The 21,711-nt window shown below is 43.3% G+C and overlaps 1 protein-coding gene across 2 annotated transcripts in view; it reads left to right on the top strand.

The window, feature by feature from the left end:
* SLC9A6 (solute carrier family 9 member A6) overlaps positions 1-19,706 on the top strand; it is a 52,358-nt gene extending 32,652 nt beyond the window's left edge. Inside the window, exons 13-17 of one of the 2 annotated variants that reach the window (XM_059384809.1) lie at positions 3,681-3,770; positions 4,906-4,936; positions 7,188-7,267; positions 13,146-13,251; positions 16,967-19,706. In XM_059384809.1, the coding sequence (XP_059240792.1) occupies positions 3,681-3,770; positions 4,906-4,936; positions 7,188-7,267; positions 13,146-13,251; positions 16,967-17,239 (580 nt within the window). In that variant the 3' untranslated portion in view covers positions 17,240-19,706. The remainder of the gene's footprint in view (positions 1-3,680; positions 3,771-4,905; positions 4,937-7,187; positions 7,268-13,145; positions 13,252-16,966) is intronic. The other variant, XM_059384808.1, reaches the window with a different exon arrangement.
* The last annotated feature ends 2,005 nt before the right edge of the window (positions 19,707-21,711 follow it).

Below are 21,711 nucleotides of genomic sequence, written 5' to 3'. Positions count from 1 at the left end.
TTGGATTTTTCTGTTACCATTACCATTTGAGGATTTTGCTCTTAAGTGTTACCATTAACAGCATGAGCATACATAAATGTACACACCACTGTGCCCTTGTTCAATTATTTCCTTAGGATACATTCCTAGGAGTGGCATTGCTTGGTCAAAGGATATGCCTATATTTAAGGCTTTTGATCCATATCACCTGACCAGATAGAAGATGTTTCTTCTCATCTGCAGCATATAAGACAGTCCAGTTTATTCCAATCCTAATCAGATAGCTAGACGTTATCCTTCTCTCTCAACTTTATGATCAGCACTGTCTCTAACCTGACAGTCCAAGGCCAAGATTGCAAGGTCTTAGTGTTAAATTCATACTAGTTAATGTATTCAGTTGGAAAGCTCCCTGTCTCTCAGGAGTACTGCATTGTTTCCATGGATACAGCAGCCTGTGTTGCTAAAGCTTTTGTAGATTTTAGTTCTGTGTTTGGCTGAAACTTCATAGACCTTCTGCTGAGCCTCTAGAATGTGTAGGGTTCATTAGAGAAAACAGTATTTCATGTTTTATAGAATCTGTTCTCTACTTTTTCCATTCTATTATGCCTTTCCCTTAGACATTCTAGAGACTAGCCGGCCCTAAATCACACTTTGAATGTTATTATTGTCTTTATTTCTTTTTACTTTTCAAAATCCTTTCTTACCATTTCTGTGCTATTATTGTATATAATTGCAAATAATGTTCTTCTAATCCAGATCATTACTTCAGGGAGGACCTGGCATTTGTTGAGCACCTACTATGTGCTGGGCATTGGGCTAAGTACATTTCATGTATTCATCTAATCACAATAGCTCCATTTTACAAGTGAGGAAATAGTGGCTTTAAAAGTTTCTAAGTTGTTCAAGGTCATACAGAGAAGTCACAGACAGAGGAGCCTCGGGTCTCACCTCATTTCTTGTAGAACGTGCTGCATCAAGAAATGAAGGTGTTCACTTTTGGAAGGATTAAACTCCTTTCTTGCCTTAAGAGCTTGTAAATGAAGATTCGTCCTTATTCTACTGAGAAGAACAAAATTCCATATAAGATAATTTATGAAAAGTAATGCTCTTCGGTAGAGTCTCAGCATTTCCTTGGACTCAGTTCTCTTTCCTAACAACTCTCCACACAAAATACCCATGCCTACCACTGCCCCCTGAAAAAAAACCCACCTAGAGTTGAATCCTCCTCACCAGATTTGCAAGCCCTTCGGTGCCATCTTGCCTGTCCTGGAGCATAATTTGGCACTTACTTACATGCATTGCCTTACAATCTTAGGTTAGTTCTTACTGCTTGGTTGGGGCTTTTTGGCCTCTTTGTGAGCAGGGGCTGGATTTTAAGTTTCCTTTCCCTCCCCCCAGATTTGTCTAGTACAATTTTGAAGCTGCTGAGAAGTCCTTAAATTTAAGATTCATGCAGACCGAGTTTTGACTTCGAGTTCTTGCTCCTTCATTCTCCAATTCTGTGGTCTTGGGCAAATTCTTAACTCTTCTTATGCCTCAGGTTCCTCATTTGTAACATGTGGGTAATAGTACCTGCCTCCTTGAGGGTTGCTGTAAGGATTCAGTGAGCTAATGTCTGTAGAGATCTTGGTACAGCATTTCCAATGTACCTTTTATTCATTCATTTGATTAATACCAATTGATCGCCAGCCACGTGCCAAGCACTATTTTAGGCCCTGACTTCGTGGTTCTCAATGGAGGGCTGCAGTTTGGCAATGTCTGGAGACATTTTTGATTGTCACAAAGAGACGGGGCTGCTCCTGGCATCTGGTTGGCAAAGGCCAAGGATGCCTCTAAACATCCTATAGGACACAGAGCAGCACCCCCACAGCAAAGAATTGTCTGGACCAAAATATCAGTAATGCAAAGGGTAAAAGACCCTGCTCTGGAGAGATACAGTGGTAGCAGTAATATAGAAAAGTCTACACGTTAGTAAGAGAACACAGACAATAAGCCAGCAAACAAATATATGGAGAAAACAATTTAGTGCTGTGATGACAAACACGATACTGTGAGAGCGACTGGGGATAGAGTGACTTTTATATGCAGAGGTCAGGTAAGGTCTCTCTGAGGTTCCACTGGAGCTCAGTCTAACTGAATGACAAGAGATTATGAGTTAAACAGTGAGCAGAAAGAAGAATGGTCCAGGCAGTGGGGAACAGAAGTGCAAAGGCCCTGAGGCAAGAGCAAACTTTGCCTGTTTAATAAACTGAGGGGGAAAAAAGCCCACATAGCTGGAATATAGTGATTGAAGGGTGGGCAGGAGCTGAGATGGGCAAGATCCTACAGGGGCAAGGGTTGGCAAGTGTGTCCTGAAAAGGGCCAGATAGTAAATATTCTAGGTTTTGCTGGCCGTATGGTCTCTGTCTCAACTACTCAACTCTAGCGTGAAAGCAGCCATAGATAATGAGTAAATCCCTTGGATTGGCTGTGTTCCATCAAAACAGGAGGCATACAGGATGGGGCCTGTGAGCCGTAGTTCGAGGAGCTCTGCTATCTGGCCTTGTAGGATGTGGGGAGTTTGGATTTTAAAATCCAATTGGAAATCTTCTAGGATTTTAAAGCAAGGGAGTGACATGATCTCTTGGACCATAAGAAAGGATTGCTCCAGCTGTTGTGCAGACAAAGGCTCCTCAGTGAGCTAGAGCCAGCCAGCCAGCTCTTCCTGCGTCCTTTCACGTAGCTTGTGACAGTCACACTTGGCTCCCTGTCATTTCCCGCACAGACTTGGCACTTCTCGGTCTCCGAGCCTTTGCTCATACTGTTTCCTCTGCCTGGACTTCTCCTTCCCCCCCCCCCCCCCCCCCCCCCCAGGAAATAGCACAGCTCAGACGCTTCCTCCCTTTGCCCTGTTCTGTCGGACCCCCTCTTCCCTTTGCTTAACGTGGCCATGGCTGTTACAGCACTTCTGTCGGCCAGTCTTGTAATGGCCGAAGAGCCGACTGTCCAGTGGGGGTGAGATGAGGCTTCAGATGCTTTTAAACTCTCTAGCTACATTTCTCATTTAATCCTTGCATCAACTCTGTGTGGTGGATATGGTCCCCATTTTCCAGGTATAAAATTGGGGTTCATCAGGCTGCATAGCCAAGTTCACCCAGCTAGAAAGGAGCTGAGGCCAGACTGGAGCCCGGCCTTCCCCAGAGGCAAAGCCCCTGGGGATTGCGCTCTAGTTGTGTCTGTGCCCCCCACTAGTCTGTGAGCTCCTTGAGGGCAGGTGCTGTGTCTCATTCATGTCTATGCCCTGTGCCTAGCACAGTGCCTGGCAGATAATAATTGCTCTATAAATGTTTATTACACTGAACTGGCTTCCAGTAACATTCCAAGTATTGCAAATGTGCTATCGCCAAGACCACTAGATGTCACTTTAGATGCACAAATGTGTCTAGAGTTCAATACGGCTAAGAAGGTATTAAACAGCTTCTGGCCATTTAACAAAGACAAGATGAGCCTTTTGAATTATGAATCTGGTCATGGCCATCTGTTTTCAAGCACTTGACCATGATTCACTCGCCTTCCAGATGAGGTCTTGCATCATTTTCCTCCCTTTAGTGTATTCATTTTCTGGGATGCTACTGCTACAGCTACTCACACTGCTATTTTTCTTGTGTTGTCTGTAGTAGTGACCTTAATCGATAAACATTTGAGCACCTATTGTGTATCAGGTACTGTGCTAGACTCTGGGGCTACAGAGATGAATTGAGACATGGCCTTTACCCTCAAGGAACTCACAGTCTATTTGGGGAGACTGACAGGTAAATAATTATACTCTACTGTGTATTACTATAGAGGAAAAAAGTATTATTATAGAGGAATCTAGAAAGTGCTGTAGGACAGAGGAAAGAATGGTTCCAGCTGCAGGGGTCTCAGAATGGTTCTTTTGGAGCCTACCAAAAGACTAGGAAACACATGAGGGACAGTGCATTTCAGATAGAGGGCAAAGGCACGGAGGCTCGGGAGAGTATGGGTCTGGGGACAGGTGTAGGTGGGGATGGCTAATACAGGGTATATAGAAGAGAATGAGGGGAAATGAGGGTGGAAAGCTAGGTTGGAGTGGCAGGCGTCACTAGTCTTAGAGTCCTCGGTGCCACCCAAAGGGCTTTAGGCTTGGCCCTCTGGGTTATAAGCCACCCTCAAAGTCTTTTGCCAAGTGAGTTCTGTACTTTAGACAGCTCACTCGAGGGGGTATCCTGGCAGTCAGACAACCTTATAGCCAATTGCGACAGACCTCATGAGTCACGGTGAGGCCTGAGCTTGAGCTGTTGGAATGGAAAGGAGAGAAGGATGTGAGAAACAGGGTAGAGAAAGAACAGACAGAGTTGGTGGGAGCTGCTGTTGCGAGAGAGGAGTCCAAGAGAGCTTCCTAATGAAGCTGTTCCCTGGGATACGGAAAGGAATTTTAAGCAGATGAAAGATAATTATGAAGAAGCCAGGCTAATATCTGTCCATTAGCCTGTGAAAACAACTGTAACTGGGCCCTCTCTTCAGTCATCATAACAGAATGTTGCCATGAGAGCTGAGAGGTCCGCAAACACGCAGCTCCCTCCTGGAACTGCGCCGTGCCGGCCTTGTGTTTGGAACTACCCAGTGGTTCCTATCCAGCCTCCAGTGCCCTGCCATTCAGTGAAGAGAATGTTATTTTTCTGAAACTGGTAAGTGGGATTGCAGGAAGAGAATCATTAGTAGACCCTGCCTGCCTCGGGATCCAAGCTGTTGCTAAGGAAAGTGGCAGGAGCCAAAAATCTACACCAACAACCAGAGAGAAGCAAGAAAAGAGTCACCATTCCATAGCTTGTGTGTTGGGGAAAGTAGCAGCCTGACACGGCGCACAGGGGACTAGACCTCATTTTGGCCTCAGGATCTCATTTGCCTTTTGTGTTTCTCCTTTAGGGTTGGTGTTGATTCCGACCAAGAGCACTTGGTAAATATGCGTTTATGTTGTCTCTAGCGTTCCTGTCGAACGTGCAGCCACTCGGAAAGAAATGGCCTACTATACACTTCATGCCACTGTTATTTAGACTCTGTCCTGTTTGCACCAGTTTTTAACTGACATCATTCCTGGCTTTTCTTACTGCTTGATAGGGACAAAACCAAATTTTAGACAACATATGGTTATCGGGGGTGACAGCTCTCCTGTCTTTGGGCCGGCCTGGGTTTGGCCGTGGAGCAAAACAGTCCCTTAAGCACTCCTAGTTTTCAAGTGTCGGCTCTGGCACATGGAGCCTTTTTCCACTCTGGTTTGCGCATGAAGGCTTGTCTCTGATGTCAGCTCCACTCCAGCTGCTCTTCCTGTGTAACTCTCAAATTGGATGACCAGCAGCTGCCCTTGAGAACCACCTAGAAGCTTTGCGGTCCTTAGCCAGTCTTCCCTGGCTGGTCAGGAGAATGTACTTTCTCGTCCCGTGCCTCTACCTTGGCCAGGTCTCCTTGCTTAATTTTAGGTGTCCTTTTTTCACTTGTTCCTCTGAACCTGACCCTGGTAGGTGCCTTCTCTAGACTGGCCACCCATTTCTGGTGTTTTCCATCTGCTTTTTCATGGTTTCTGAGCACCACTGAATACGGGACTCCATCCTAGACATTAGATGGGAAATCACAGAAATAATGTTTTGAAAGATGGAAAGTCTCTCTTCCAAAACACATTCTTTTTCTTGTCTGAAACAAGCGGTGGTCTGTTTGTCTTCTGGGTGGTTCAAAAAAAAAATTCTCAGATTCATTTCCTAAATGCTAATTTTGTTAACTGTTGAGTGACGAGTGTGTATGTAATACAGTAAGTACTTGCCTCTTTTGTGGTCCAAACCAGACTAGTTTAGTTTCATGGGCTTGAAATACTTGTGCAAACCAGGCTGGACCAATCCCCATGATGCCGAGCTGCTGGGGTAGTTTCTAAGGGGTAGTAGTTCCTCAGGCCTCCATCCCCGTGTCCCAACAAGAATCAAATATCATACGATTCAGCAGACCAGCGCTTGGTCATGGTAAGTCTCCCCCTGCTATGTCCCCTCACAGAGGAGAGATGGGAAAAACAAAACCAGGTAGGTGAGTACCACCTGTGAGATACAGAAAAAAAAAAAAAAAACATTTTTCCCTTGCCTTCAAAACCCTGTGGGTGTCTTGCTTTGTTGCATCATGTAGTCAGTATTTTGAGTGTCCACTGGGAAGCAGAGAGGAACGTGTTAGGAAGCACGGAGTATGTGGGGGTTAGAGGTATAGGTGTTTATGTAGAGAGGGGATCATGAGATTTATAGACCCATTGCTCTTCAAAACACAGAGACATACAAACCTTTGTGTACCAGTGTGAATGGAAGTGCAGGTGTTTTTCAGCTCCTGTAAACCCATGCAGTATTCTCAAACATTCTTACTTTGTGTATGTTTGGATACATGTTGAGAGAAAAATTTACTTATTTATTTTGAAGATCATGAAAGACAGGAAAGAACCAAAACCCAGAATCTAAACTCTGTGTCCTTCAGAAAGCCTGGGACCGTGGAACATCCATGCTAGAAAGGGCCTTTGAGATTCTTCACCCCTCACGCTGTGTACACAAAAAAATCCAGGCTCAGGGAGGGTAAGGGACATGTCCAACTAGTTCATGTCAGAGCTGACAGGAACCAGATCACCTAACTGCCCCACTGCTGACTGTACCGCATTACAAATAAGGACCCAGTTTGTTTTTGGAAGCTATTTTAAAAGAGGCCTGCTTGCTTTGTTAGTTTTCCCTTCTAGCCAGTCAGGCTTACCATGGAATTTTTCTGCTTGCTTTCATTTTGGTAGTGTTCTAAGAACATAGCATCTTTGCAGAAGCCCGTTACTTTTGGGACCCATAACAACTCCCAAAGATAGGGATGTCAATGTGATGTTTTCTGTTAAGATGCAATTCACATTGTGGGTGTAAGTCTTGCAGATTTAAGGGCGAATTATCACACATTGATTTTTTTTTTAAATGACAGTAGACTCATAAATCAGCAGGCAGCCTGAGTAATAGAGGTATTCAGAAAAACATTTCAGTTCCGTATTCCAAAGCTGCAGTATACAAGCTATTAAATGTCTAATGCTACCTGTGATAGAGGGTATCTTGTGTGAAGTAGGCTATATTTCCAAGTCTAAAAAGAAATCGTTCTAAATAAATGTATTTTTTTATCTTGGTATATGGATTTATTTCTTTATTATCTGTTTGCAGGGTATCCCTGAAAATGAGAGAAGAACCACCAAAGCCGAGAGTGCCTGGCTTTTCCGGATATGGTACAACTTTGACCATAAGTATCCTTAACTGAGGGGAGAAATGGTAGTGTGAACATGGCCAGTTACAATTTAATGGGATGGCTGTTTTGACTATTCCCTTCCTGAAGTGAACTACAAAACCTACCTTTGGTCTTCCTTTTCCCCTTCAGTGTGGTGGATGGAGAAGGTTATGAGAGACAGTCCCCACAAATAAATCCCTCTGAAAACCCACGAGCCAGCAGGGAGCGGTTAGTGCAGAAGGTAGCTGTGTGATGGGCCTCAGGAGCCCTTATGGGAGACTTTATGGAGCAGTCGCTGTCTTTTACCTAATTCAGTGAATCTTGCAAAAGGTTATTTGCCAGTCCTTGTCAGTGTGCTGGGGTAAAAGAGGAAAGGCTGCCTCAGGGAAAAGCATGCAGATGAGATGAAAACAGAGTCATATTAGATACCGCAGTAGCCAGTGGTGGGTTTGCTTTTCCCTGGCCTGCCAGGACACTAGAAGATTCGCCTATCCACTCAAGGTGCCAGTGTTTCATTGTTTGCCAAATCTCTGTCTTCTATTATAAGTGTTCCTCATAGCGCTGCTTTGGGTTGTGTTATGTTCTATAACCTGTTTAAATCGTGCCTTTCAGAAAATACTTTATCCCTTACTATTTATTAAAATCAATTTCTTAGGGGCACCTGGGTGGCTCAGTGGGTTAAGCCTCTGCCTTCGGCTCGGGTCATGATCTCAGGGTCCTGGGATCAAGCCCCACATCGGGCTCTCTGCTCAGCGGGGAGCCTGCTTCCCCCTCTCTCTGTGCCTGCCTCTCTGCCTACCTGTGATCTCTCTCTCTCTATGTCAAATAAATCTTTAAAAAAAAATCAATTTCTTAGGGGCACCTGGGTGGCTCAGTGGGTTAAGCATCTGCCTTCAGCTCAGGTCATGGTGCCAGGGTCCTGGGATCGAGTCGGCCATCGAGCTCCCTGCTCAGCGGGGAGCCTGCTTCCCCCTTTCCCTCTGCCCCTGCTTGTGCGTGAGCATGCTGTCTCGTGCTGTCTCTCTCTCTGTGTGTGTCAAATACATAAAATCTTTTTTAAAAAAATCAATTTCTTATTTGAAAATTGAACTGGGAAAAGGGAGCATGCAGTTCTTTTAGGCTGAGGCTTATTAGTAAATGAATCAAAACCCGGTTTATGTCCCACCAAAGCCAGTTTGGGAAAACCATGTAAAAAATGGTTCCCTCGCTTTCGACTTGCTGATGAAAGCTTTGTGTATTTAAGAAGAATGCACTTGGCACTTATCATTAGAAGCTACTACTTACTATATTCCATTTGCTAGATTTTTACAATCACTTTTTGTAAGTACTCAAAATGAAAATACTCCATGGAAACAAGAATGCAAGCATATCTGTGGTATTGTATTAAGCCTCCCAGTAGGGAGAGAGATCCTGCCTCTTTAAAATTGTTTAATGTTTATGTCATTACTTCTGGCTCCATTATCAGCATTTTGGGTATAAGCCACTCCCATATCTCTTGGGGCTTTTTCTTCCCTCTGATTTAACAAAAATTGTTTAATGTTTCCTGCATAAAATGTTTTGCACATTTTCTGCATAATGCATGTATGAAACAACTAAATAATCCTGATATAGAGAAAGCACAGAATAATAGCTTATTTTTCTGTATATTTTTATAGAAACAAACACCAAGATTTGAAGCAGTACTGCTAGACTAAGACATGGTAATTTTCTTTTTTTTTTGAGAGAGAGAGAGAGCTAGGGCAGGGAGGGGTGGGGGGCAGGAGGAGAGGGAGAGAGAGAATCTTAAGCTGCCTCCATGCCCAGCACAGAGCCTGACGTGGGGCTCAGTCTCCCGACCTGAGGTCATAACCTGAGCTAAAACCCAGAGTCAGGCGCTTAGCCAACTGAGCCACCCAGGTGCCCCCAAACCCAGTAATTTTAATAGCTAGTGCCCTAGTAGAATTAATCATTCATGATTCTGGATTTCAGGTCCTTTGGGTAGCCAGATTGTTATAATTGAGATACAACTGAAATAATATACCCAAATCTTAAGCTTGCGACCTGTGTATATAGCTGTGTGCTTGCTACCCTTGTAAAGATACAAAGAACATCTCCCGCATCCCCGAAGCTGCCCGTGTTCTCGTACAGTCAGTAGTGCCTTTCCTGCCCCTCCTCCCTCCACAACGGGCACCACTGTTCTGCTTGCTGGCAGATGGATTAGTTTTTCCTGGTTTTGATCTCCATATAAATGGGATCATGTATTGCGTATTATTTTATGTCTTACTTTTTTCACTTAGCAACCTGCAATTTGTCCGTATCATTGCCTATACCAATAATTCGTTCTTTTTCATTGCTGTGTGGTGTTCCAACGTGCAAATATATTACAGGTCTGTTGGTTTCTTTGTTTCCAACCATTCTACTGTTTGATAAACATTTGGGTTGTTCCCAGCTTTTGGCTATTACGAACAAAGTTAAAAGTCCACATATGCATCTCTTAGTGACCGTCAGCACTCATTTCTCTTGGGTATATACCTAGGGGAAAATCTTCAGGCAGGTGTATTGTTCGGCTTTCATAGATGCTGCCAACCAGTTTTCCAGCGTGGTCGTAACCAACTTACATTCCTACCAGCAACTTCAGGGAGTCCCCCTTGTTCCGATCTGCACCAAAACTTGATATTTAATCAATCTTTTAAATTGTAGCCATTTCCATGGACGCCTAGTGATACCAGCTGTGGTATAATTTGCATTTCTCTGATGGCCAGTTAGATCAAGCATTCCTTCATATGTTTATTGGCTATTTGGACTTCATTTTTTATGAAGTGTGTTTAGTTCTGTTTAGTTCCTTTGCCCATTGTTTAATTGATTTGGCTTACCTTTTTCGTATTGACTTGTAGTTCTTTCTGTGTTCCTGAATTGGGTTCTCTGTTGGTTGTATGTACTATGAATATCTTCCCCCAGTCTTTAGCTCACCTTTTCATTTTCTTAATCCTGTCTTGTAAGGAATAGAAATTCTTCATTTTAATGAGGTTTATCTTACTAGTCTTTTCTTTTGGTGGTTTTGTGTCTTGATAATGCTTTTATATTTCATATCCCAAGATCCTATGTTTTCTCCTAGAAGTGTAATTGTTTTAGCTATCACATTGAAGATTTTGACCCACCACAAAATAATTTTTGTGTATGGTGTGAGATATGGGTCAACACCTACTTTTTTCCCATATGAGTATACAATTAACCCCGCACCATTTATTGAAAATGCCGTCCTTAACCCACTGAATTGGAATGGAGCCTTTGTTGTAAATCACTTGGCCATATGAGTGGAGGTCTGTTTCTGGACTTTCTTCTCTTTTTTTTTTTTTTTCACATCAATACCACACTCTATTAATGATTGTACTTTGTAATAAATTCTGCTGTCCATTAGGGGAAGTTCTCTAGGTTTGTTATTCCTTAGTATTGCCTTAGCTATTCTAGGTTCATTGCATCTCCATCTAAATTTTGGAAACAGCTTGCCACTTTCCACACACACACACACACACACACACACATGCACACGCATACACACTCTCATTCACTCATCCATTCACCAAAAAAAACCTGCTGGTAATTCTCTTGGGTTTGTATTAAATCAATAGATGAATTTGGAGAGAACTGATGTCTTAACAATATTGAGTCTCCCAATCTAATAACACAGTATATCCTTCCCTTTCTTTAGATCTTTAATTTCTCTCATTAATGCTTTATAGTTTTCATTGACCAGTCTTGCATATCTTTTATTGTATTTACCATCCCTAAGTATTTGATGCTATTGCAAAAGGTACTTATTTTCTACTTGTTTGCTCTTAATATATAGATCTATAATGGGGTTTTTATATATTGACCTTGTATCCAGCAGTCTTGTCACGTTCGCTGATTATTAGCGAATAGTTTATAGATCCTTTTGTATTTACTGCTTATAAAATCAAGTGAAAAATAATGTATCCTTTTTTCTTTTCTAACACCTTACTTTTTTAAATGTCTTACTACACTGGCTTGTCCTCTCCAGTACAATGTTGAGTATAAGTGATGATAGTGGACATTTTTGTCTTATCCTGACCTCAGGAGGAAAATTTTCAATATTTCACCATTTAGTATGATGTTAACTATAGGTTGTTGAGATAGCTTTTGTCAGGTTAAGGATATCCTCTTTTATTTCTAGTCTCCTGAGAGATTTTAGCATGAACAGGCATTGAATATTATCAGATGCTCTTTCTGCATCAGTTGAGGTGATCATGTATTTAATTTGTTCTCCTTTGATCTGTCATTGTGCTGTTTTCATCGATTGAATATTATACCAGTCTTGCACGCTTAGAAGAAATCCCACTCAGTTGTGATACACCATCCCTTCTGTGTGTCACTAGATTCAGTTTACTGATATTTTGTGTCTGATTTTTGTGTCTATTTTTGGGAGTGATACTGGTTTGTGGGGCTTTTTTGTCATTGTTGTAATGTCCTTGTCAAGCGACTATAGCAAGATAATGCTGGTTTGATGACATGAATGGGGAAGAATTTTTCTCTTTTTCTGTTTTCCGGAGGATTTGTATGTTTTCTTCCTTAAGTGCTGGGAAGACTATACAAGTGAAGTCACCTGGGCCTGGAGTGTTTTCTCTGAGGAGGGTTTTCATTTCTTTAATAGATATAGGACGAGTCCTCATTTTTTTAAAAGATTTTATTTATTTATTTGACAGAGAGAGAGAGATCACAAGTAGGCATAGGGGCAGTCAGAGAGAGAGGGGGGAAGCAAGGCTCCCCGCTGAGCAGAGAGCCCGATGTGGGGCTCAATCCCAGAACCCTGAGATCATGACCTGAGTCGAAGGCAGAGGCTTAACCCACCGAGCCACCCAGGCGCCCCTAGTCCTCATTTTTTTTAAAAAAGGTTTTATTTATTAGAGAGAGAGAGAAAGAGAGAGTGTGCGTGCGCGCGCTCGCGCATGCACACACACACACACAAGCAGGGGCAGAGGAAGAGGCAGAGAATCTCAAGCAGACTCTGTGCTGAGTGTGAAGCCTGGCACGGGACTCAATCCCATGACCCCAGGATCACCACTTGACTTGAAACCAAGAGTTGGACGCTTAACCAACTGAGTCACCACCCAGGTGCCCCAGGACTCTTCCTCATTTTTAACTGAGAACAACCTTAGGTTGTGACTTCAGAAAGTGGGGAATATGTATATGTGTCTTTCTCCCATTTTCTCTACTTTTTTCTTACGATTCCCTCTTGTTTTCTTCTGAGTATCATACCTGTTATCATGTCTGTTTTTATTTTTTGGAAAATAAATGAACACTGAAATGAGGGTCTATGATAGAGGAACTCATGATACATAATTTTTTTAACGTTTTTAGAGTTGAATTTCCTTTGATACGAAGTTTCAACTCATTCAGGATACCAACTGAATTCACAATCGATGATTAAAACCATTTTTGTTACTAAATTCTGCGACTGGAAAATTTCATCTTTTTTCTGACTCTTCCCACTCTTTACTTTCTACCATTTCTCCTTCAGTGCTAAACTGAGAGTGATCCTGTCTTCCCTTTGGGTTTAGTAAAAGAAAAACGGCAATATGACACGGTAGACGTGGTGCAGGGCTTGGAATCCAACCCGTTTGGGTTCATGTATGGGTCCGTCGCTTGCTTCGTTGTGTGACTTTTAGGTGGGTCATTCCTTTCCCTGAGCCTCAGTTTCCATTTCTGTGAAACAGAGATGGTAACAAAATCTCGCTTTGCTGACTCACTGGCATAATGTGGCCACAAAATGAGGCAGCATATGTGAAAGGCCTCCATTGCCCTCGGAAGCAGCAGGTACACCGTGAGGGTGGTGGTGAGCACACGACTTGTTTGGAGTTTGGGAGGAAAGGGGCGTGGTTCTTCCTTAACCCGGGGTGCAGTTATCTGAAGCCCCTGCTGACGCACAGTGGACCTCCTCTCACTACAACGCTCCCTGCCTGCTGCGGGCCCATCGCCAGATGCCTGACCAGCCCCCAAGCTTATGAAGTAAGTTGCTTTTATCCAAAACCTAAGTTCTTCATGAAGTTAAATTTTTCCGCTCTGTGGATACATCACTGGTTCGGTTTTGCTTCACCGGCCTTTAAGGTATAAAATCCATGAGAGGGAATTCAAGCCTATTTTGCCTGGCCAGAAAATGCATATAGATACGTATAGAAATCTAGAGATACAATTTCACGGTCTTTGAAACCTCATTTGAAAAGAGATCTAGTGTATTGCCTCACTTACTGTCAGTGATTTTAGTAAATAATTCTATTTCCACACTGGTTTTCGTTTATTTACAGTATGTGGCCCGAGCTCAGTATTGAATGTGTTATGTTTTCATCTATGAATTAGAGAGGTCACAGTCATGTTGAGAGGATTAATAAAACCATTTTTGATACCCCTAAAGTACAACAGATGGTCTTTTACTTCAAACCCGCCACATTTGGACATCAGGGAGAGTTTATCTGCTGGTGTTCCACATTGCTTGGCGGCAAGAGCATATCTAGATAGAACCTAGAGTCCATATTTTTTTCCCTTAGCTGCCATCATGAGATTGGTGATTCAGCACGTGTCACAACACAGAAAGAAATGACAAATGCTGACAGCCTTTACTTTAAAAATATGAACATCTTATTTTTCAAGTTCTTTTTTTTTTTTAAAAAAACCTTTGCTTCCAACCCAACCCTTCCAAAATCATCTGTGGCATCAGATACAGGGCCCAGATTAAGCCCACCACCTGGGCTGATCTGATGGAACAGCTTGAGTAGAGCAACAAGGCCATGGCGAAGCAGTGTAGACAGGCACCGTGTGGTTCCCTATGCCCTCCGCTGGGGTATATTAGAGCAGAGCCCACAGAGAAGGGACCGGCAGAGGAGTCTTAGTAGAGGTAGCACCTACAGGGTGGGGTGCCCTACAGCTCTGTGGGACGTTGAGTCCATGCAGCTTCCTGACAGATTGTGCCCGGGGGTGTGGGGAGCACCCGTGTTATCTTGTCTCTCCCTCCCACATGGCCCAGGCTCTCCATGTCGAGCAGCCTCCCTGTCCTCTGTGCCCTGTCAGCCTACAAGGCCACAGAGGGGCAGCCAGCTTTGTCAGCTCAGTCAGTGAGCCTCAGCTCTTGGATTCCAGAGACCCACTCACAGTCACCGAAAGCCAAGAGTTCCACAACTGCGCATCCTGTGGCCTATAGCAAAATACAACATTGTCATACTTGTTTCCTAGGGCAGCGGTAACAAAGTACCACAGACTGAATGGCTCAACAGAAATGTGTTATCTCATAGTTCTGGAGAAGTCTGAGGTCTAAGTGTCGGCAGGGTTGGTCCCTTCTGAGGGCCATAAGGCTCAGTCTGCTCCGGGCCTCTCCCTAGCTTCTGATGGTTTGCTGCCAGTCTTTGGTGTTGCTTGGCTTGTAGTAGATGAGTTATATAGATCGCTGTCTTCATCTTCACATGACACTCTGTGTGTGTGTGTGTGCGTCCCCAAATTTCCCCTTTTTTTAAAGGACACCCGCCAGTCATACTGGGTCGGGGCCCACACTAATGACCTCATCTTAACTTGATCATCTGCAAAGCCCCTATTTCTATATGAGGTCACAGGTACTCGTGGTTGGGATTTTAGCATCTTTGGGGGGGTAGCATGTAACCTGTAACAACCATAAAACTTAACTTTTAATGTTTTATCACTTGTTAATTAATTAATTAACACCTACTTTTTTAATTATTAAAGTTAACTCTACTTGTGGCCAGCTATTCAAACAGTATGGAATGTACAAAGTGAAAAATCAGTTTGCTCCTTCTCCCACTTACATCCCCCCAGAAACGGTCTTTATTAATGATTTATTGTGTATACTTCCTAGTACACAAGAAGTACGTTACTTCCATGTGTATATATAGCTTTGCACAAACTTAGACAAATTTACATGTGTAGCTTTCTTACTGTTTTATACAAGTGAGATCACAATTGCACCTGCTACTTGCATTTTCACTTAGTGATATATCGTGGCTACCTTTCCATGACTACACAAGACCCATTATCTTCTCTTTATTCATGGCTGCCTAGTATGGCTAGACCAGCATTGATTTAATTAGTCTCCTATGGATAGACCTTTAAGTAGTTTCCTCTCCTTTTTTGTCTCTACAAACCATGTTTATAGTAAATATTCTTGTACCTATGAATTTATCCAAGTATATAAAGGTATATAAAATAGATTTTAAGGGTTAAATTGCTGAGTCAAAAGGCATACATGCATTCTAAAATTTGATAGCTATTGCCCCAAACCTCACACTCAGCACAGTCCTTAAAGGTGCTGAAGAGCTCTTGCTGGTGCGAAGGCATCCCCGAGCTTTTTTGTTGAATATCGCTCAGCGAGGTGACAGACCCTGGTGGGCCTTCATGTCATACTCTACAGAGCAGGAGGGCCTTACGGTTGGTTAGTAGAATGGGTTTGTTTGGTTTTTAATTCACATGGCTTTGGGTATTTAGGCAAATATTTAGCAACAGCAAATTAAAACTGTTTTAAATTGGTGTTTAACAGTCTCCTCAGTCTGACTCTCTCAGACAAATTTACGATTTTCAAACACATACAACTCAGGAGAGACGGATGTCTGCTGTTTGTATCAGCTCTGCTTCCCTCAAGGAATATTAGTCACAGATTTTTTTTTTTTTTGCCAGATCCGTAGGAGTGTTTAGAATGATTCTTATGCTTTATATTAGAAAAGGATGACTTTCTGATTTTTAAAAGTAATAGGTCCTCAATATAATACAATTTCAGTACAAAAACATAAGAAAATAAAAATCACTAGCAATTTTATCATGCAGAGCTAAAGATCATCATTTTGTTGCTACCCTTCCAAAGTTTTCTATGCATATATAACATTCTTTTATTTACCAAAATGGCATTCTGTGTGTGTGTGTGTATTTGATTTTTCCCCTTTTGTAGAACATAATTCATTTAATTCTACATTTTTGGCCACAAAGTCCCATGAGAACCAAAGCTTATTGAGCTGGGAGGCAAGTGTATGGTGAGGTTTCAACACATTGTATCTCTAGGCATTGTTCATACTGAAGTAAAAGCTTGATTTCCATAAATCCACTCATCCACTCAGTGATCCATTGACCTTACATTTGGAGAATACCCTCCGTGTGCCCCAGGCCGTCTGGTGGTTGGACTCAAGCACAGAAGGGGCTCAGAAGCTAGTGTGGGCTGAGAGCAGACCAGTCAGTGCGCGTGCAGCTGTGGTACGAGGGGAAAGGGCAGTCCAGGGCCAGGGCTAAGTGCCGACCACTGGGCAAGAGCACAGGAGGCACACCTAAGCCAGCTTTGCAAGATCAAGGAAGACTTCCAGCAGGAAGGGACTTTCTTTTAAGCCAAGACCTCAGTGATAAGCAGGCTATAGTCACAGGACGGAGGGCAGGGGAGACAGAAGGGAAGGGAAAGCATGAGTGGTTTGGGTACGTGTCAGCAGTTCCAACGGCAGGCACACGGGGGGGGGGCGGGGGGGGGGGAGGCAGATGCCGGGGGGGGGGGGGGGGGGGGGATGGGGAAACGCCTGCGTCACGAGGTGTCTTTAAGCCAAGGTGAGGACTGTGGGCTTTATCCTGAAGGCAGCAGACTAGCCCTGAAGGGTTTTAATACGAGTCCTCGAAAAATTCTTCTCTTGGAAATGTTTCTTGAGTCAGCCACATAGCAATTCTTAAGACTTCTTTTATTTGTATTTAGAACCAGGAGCAATTGAAAGACGATGACTCCGATCTTATTCTCAATGATGGCGATATTAGTTTGACGTATGGGGATTCCACTGTGAACACCGAATCGGGAGCATCCGGTGCCCCTAGGAGGTTTATGGGAAACAGTTCTGAAGATGCCTTGGATCGGGAGCTTGCGTTTGGGGACCACGAACTGGTCATTCGGGGAACACGCCTGGTTCTTCCTATGGATGATTCTGAGCCCCCATTAAATTTGTTAGATAATACAAGACACAGTCCAGCCTAAGCTTACTAATACTCACCTAGTGATTTGTAAAATTTGCACATGTGATTGTGAAGAAATTTGTACTACCTAAAAAGTCCCAGTGCATGTCTCTGAATGTTTAAGCTATATAAATGCTCTTTATATGGCATCGAGAGAATATAAATATCCTGTACAAGGCAGATTGTGAACAAACTATTCTTTTATGTTTCATTGGCTGCACTATGTAGATTGGATCTGTTTTAGAAAAAAGTTATTTTCACAGTGATGTTGTGTGTTCTGTTAGCTTTACGTCTCAGTTAAAGTACACCAAGTGACAGATTTACTCTTTCTTACACTTACCTGATACTTAACCAGAGAACCAAGTTCTTGTGCCGTGAATTAATTTTGTTTCGTGGGAGGGGAGGGAGAGGAAAGAGGGAGTGTTATCTCTGGGAAAGCCCAGGGACGGAGAGGTTCCTCTGTTGGGAAACTTGTGTTCATTGCTACTGCCTTGGTCGTGACCTTTGTCTTTCCTTTTTCTCCGGTGGCCTGTTGTGGCATTAGAGACTGATGGTGTTCGGATCTTGTCCCGTTGGGAGTTGGGAGTGAAGTGGGGGGGGGCCTCTTCCCCCCACCCTTGCTATGAAAGAACAGATTCATTGACTATAGCACACTGGTGTTCAGAAAAGAAGGGCTACAAATGACATCCAAGACTGTGTTGCTTTTCTCCCAGACCAAGACCATAGGAAGGAGTCGTATCATCCTGCCAGGCTAGCCAAAGTACGGGTGTACATGGCACAGGGCAGGTGGTTTGCATTGGTGGGGGCCGGGGCAGAGCGTGGGAGCGGAGTCAAGAGAAGCGGGGGGTGCTTCGGAGAGCTCTCTTCCCAGATGTGTAAATATTCCATACCAGATAAGTTTAAATAAGAAACTCAGTGCTGCTTACTTTTGGATTATATACTTTATCTGTATAGCAAGCTTTGTGGTCAGATGTTTTTATATCGATTTAAATCGCTGCTCTTTAGCAGCCAAACAGGAGCAAAATGTAAAATTTTTGAACTTTACTGTGTCTCATTGTCATTCGTTAGTCTGTAGTTGATGTTTAAAGTTAATTTATGACTCCCATGATCGTTCCACACTACATCAAGGTCAGTCGGGGAGAAGCGCACCGCTTTGGAACTCACCGTAAGGGCAGTGTTCCTTTACGTGCTCCGGCTAGACTTGTCTTCCTCTCCATGTTACTTTTTAATATGAAATACCGAAGCTGCCATGTGGGTGTGTGTGGGTGTGGGTTTGTTTTTTCTTTTACAGTTTTCAAGGAAGAGTACTTAGCAACTTCCCATTTCCTACTCAGAGAATGAAAGTAGATTCTATTTTGTAATGCTGAAAAATCCTACAGGTGCAGCGAATGCTTCAAAGGGGGATATGTTCTGATGTGGATCCTGACCTGTTGTTAATGTTTCGGAAGACAAATGGGAACTTTTGTGGGTCTTCCCCCTGCCTCGGGTCTGAGTAGCATTGCCTTAAATCTTAACCCGATTCGCAAACTGACATGTTTACATGATGTTCAAATTTCCCAGAAAAAGATGTCTTTCCAAACAAAATATGTACTTATTCTTCCCAAGGTGTCTGTACTGTTGCGAACACTCTGAGATTTTAAGGGAATTCTACTGTCGGACTCTTGAGCGGCAGCTCTAACTGTTGGCATAGCCATTTGTTACGTAGTGGTAGCGACTTTCCTGCTATGCAGGAGCCCCGTGACGTGTGCATTCGAGAGGACGTGCGCCTCTTCTTACAGTCTCTCATTTCTTGTTAATGTGTGTTTGAGGGGCTTTGAACTTCAGCGTCATTCACCCATGAAGTTATTCAAGTTGTAAAAGGTCATACACGAAATTAACAACTACCTTTTTTATTCTGTCAGGTTACTGAGCTCACTTTAGGAAAATGGCTGTAAATACTTAGCATGACACAGTCAGTAACTCGTCTCTTTCAGCATGCATCAGACTTTTTCTTAGGGAAACCGATACAGCTTGAGTCAACTAAATCTGCCTTCGTACTTTATCAAAGGGGAACCAAGGCTGCTGTGCTTATATCAGCATCTGGAAGCTTCTCCTCTCCTCTAATCTGTGTGCACATCTCCAAGCAAAGAAGAACCAACAAACTGTGCTCATATACCCGTCGGTTTTCGACACCTGAGTGAACTCGAATGAAGGACAGTCTGAGTTACCATCACGCACAAAGGAGAGCTGCTCTCGGACTTAACTGTTCTGTTCTTTGTGAGCCCTGCGCGTTTGAGTGACTCAAACATTGCATCTTTCAAAGTTATTTTGTAAGGTTCCTTGGCATTTTATCCTCGTCGTCCGTGTTTGGCAATGTGCTGTTAAAGAAATAGACTTAATCTGTATGTATTTTTTCGTTTTCCCTTGGAGTACTTGGACAGATGTTATAGTGGTTTCTTTTAGGAAAATCTGTCATTAAAAAAAATTATAGCCTTGCAAATAACCACTCACCGTATTTGAGTCACAGTTTATTCTAGTGAGAAGTAAAGAGTGCTGACTTCATTTATTTTTCTACCTATACACCTACTGGGAAAGCGGGGAAGACTGATGTTTAAAAAAAGAGCAGACAGGAACCTACCAGAACGTAACGTGTGGGGCTGCCAACCAAGGGGCTTACGTGTAAGGATGGACATGTTTGCTTGTGGTCACAATTGGACCATTTAAGAAATAAGACTCAAAGCTCTCAAATTCCATCACACTGATTTGTAGCCTGTTAGCTCGGTAATGGATAATGTCATGAAAATGTCAGTTCCATGATGTGGTGAGAGTAGATTCTGTGTCCCGTTAGGTAGAAAAGCCATTCCAAGTTTAGTTGAAAGCACGCTCACGCAAACAGCCCTTTCCCCAGTTAGAGAGATCTTTCTTTGTGTACCTGAGCAGTTTTATAGGTTAGGGTTTGCTCACAGCAACTTTGTCTAGTAAAGGCACCAAGCACACTAGCACTCTGTTTTGTTGCCAGCTTTCTTATTCATGGTCCAGTGAGAGACGCAGGTGGTGGGCCTACACACCCCTCTTTTCTTGAACAAACCATGTTTTCTAATTCACAGATCGAATCTGACATTCGATCTGAGTAAGTACATTGAGTACATTAAGTACATTTGAGCCCCATGTTGGGAGCATTGTTTTCTTGAGTTCACTTAAGTTACTTAAGCTTAGTTTCTTCAACTTAAGTTTATTTAACAAAAAGAGATAGAAGTACTGATGTTTTAACTCCATCAGGCAGTCCTTGATAGGAGGCACCCCACACAGATGATGCAGCGTAAGGTATGAAGCTTGGAATAAATTGGAAATGATAGCAATACTAATTCCCATTTTTTGGAGCCCCTGTTGGATACAGGCTGTGTGTATACATGGTCTTCTTGAAGAGCTGCATTTTAACGTAATCCAAATCATGCTGTGGGAACACATTCTGTTCTTTTCATTTCACAGGCTTGATCCAAAGTCTAGATTGTTAGCCACTCCTCTAGTGGCTCCAGTGGCGGTCCGCGGGCTAATCCATCTGGAGAACTAGAAGGAGGCTGCAGAAAATTGCGGGCTTCCATTCTGCTGCCCACCACCTGCTTGACATGAGGCCAGGGAAAGGCATGAAGTCTCAGCTCTGTCCCTCCATTCGCTGCACTGTTGGCTGCCAAACACAAGTTTGCCCGACTGGGAAGTTTCTCGAATTCTTAGTGAAGTGCCCTCCTGTGTCCATAAGCAAGGCAGCCTGGCTAGCACCATGCCTCCCCAATCTGCCTTCCACTATTTTCGCCGGAGGGGGGCATCTTTTGTGGCAGAGCATGTGGTCCTAAAGAGTGGCTCTGTGCCCACATAGCATGATGAAGTAGAAAAATCCCAGGCTTTGGAGTTACACAGATCTGGTTTCAAACCCAGGCGCCACTGTTACACAGTGTCAGCTGGTTACTTGACTTTGCTGAGCCTTTCTGCTTCCTTAGCTATAAAGTGAATTCATTCAAGAAATATTTGAGAGCTTACTTTGTGCCACACACAGTGGCTATAGTGCAGACAGTTCTACAACCATCCCTGCTTTCACAGAGCATATGCTACAGAAACACTGATTGCCTTCCAGTAGGGGAATATCTATCTTAAATAATTGGCAAAGAACATAAAATGCAATCGCCATAAAGACTGTGATGGCAGAGTACTGGAGGCTGGGAGAGGGGACTGCTGCCTGCTGGTAGGGGAATAAGGCAGATCTTCTAATGAAGTGACATTTAAACAGACCTCGAAGCTAAGCAGGGGGTCACCCAGATGAAGGGTGGTGAGGACGAGGAGCAGTTCTGAGCAGAGTGAACAGTGACAACTCACCACCTGGACTCGATCTTCCACACAACATTCATCCAATCAAATGGTTCCTTGAGCGACAGACATACCATGTGCTATGCTGTATACACAGTGAAGAATAAAATTGACACAGGTCACCCTCCTAGCCCTTAATATCCGTATGGAAGACAG

Source organism: Mustela nigripes, chromosome X, assembly GCF_022355385.1.
Source record: "Mustela nigripes isolate SB6536 chromosome X, MUSNIG.SB6536, whole genome shotgun sequence".
Classification (NCBI taxonomy): domain Eukaryota; kingdom Metazoa; phylum Chordata; class Mammalia; order Carnivora; family Mustelidae; genus Mustela; species Mustela nigripes.
The sequence above is the reverse complement of the archived record's forward strand: the minus strand, read 5'-3'. Positions and strand labels throughout refer to the sequence as shown.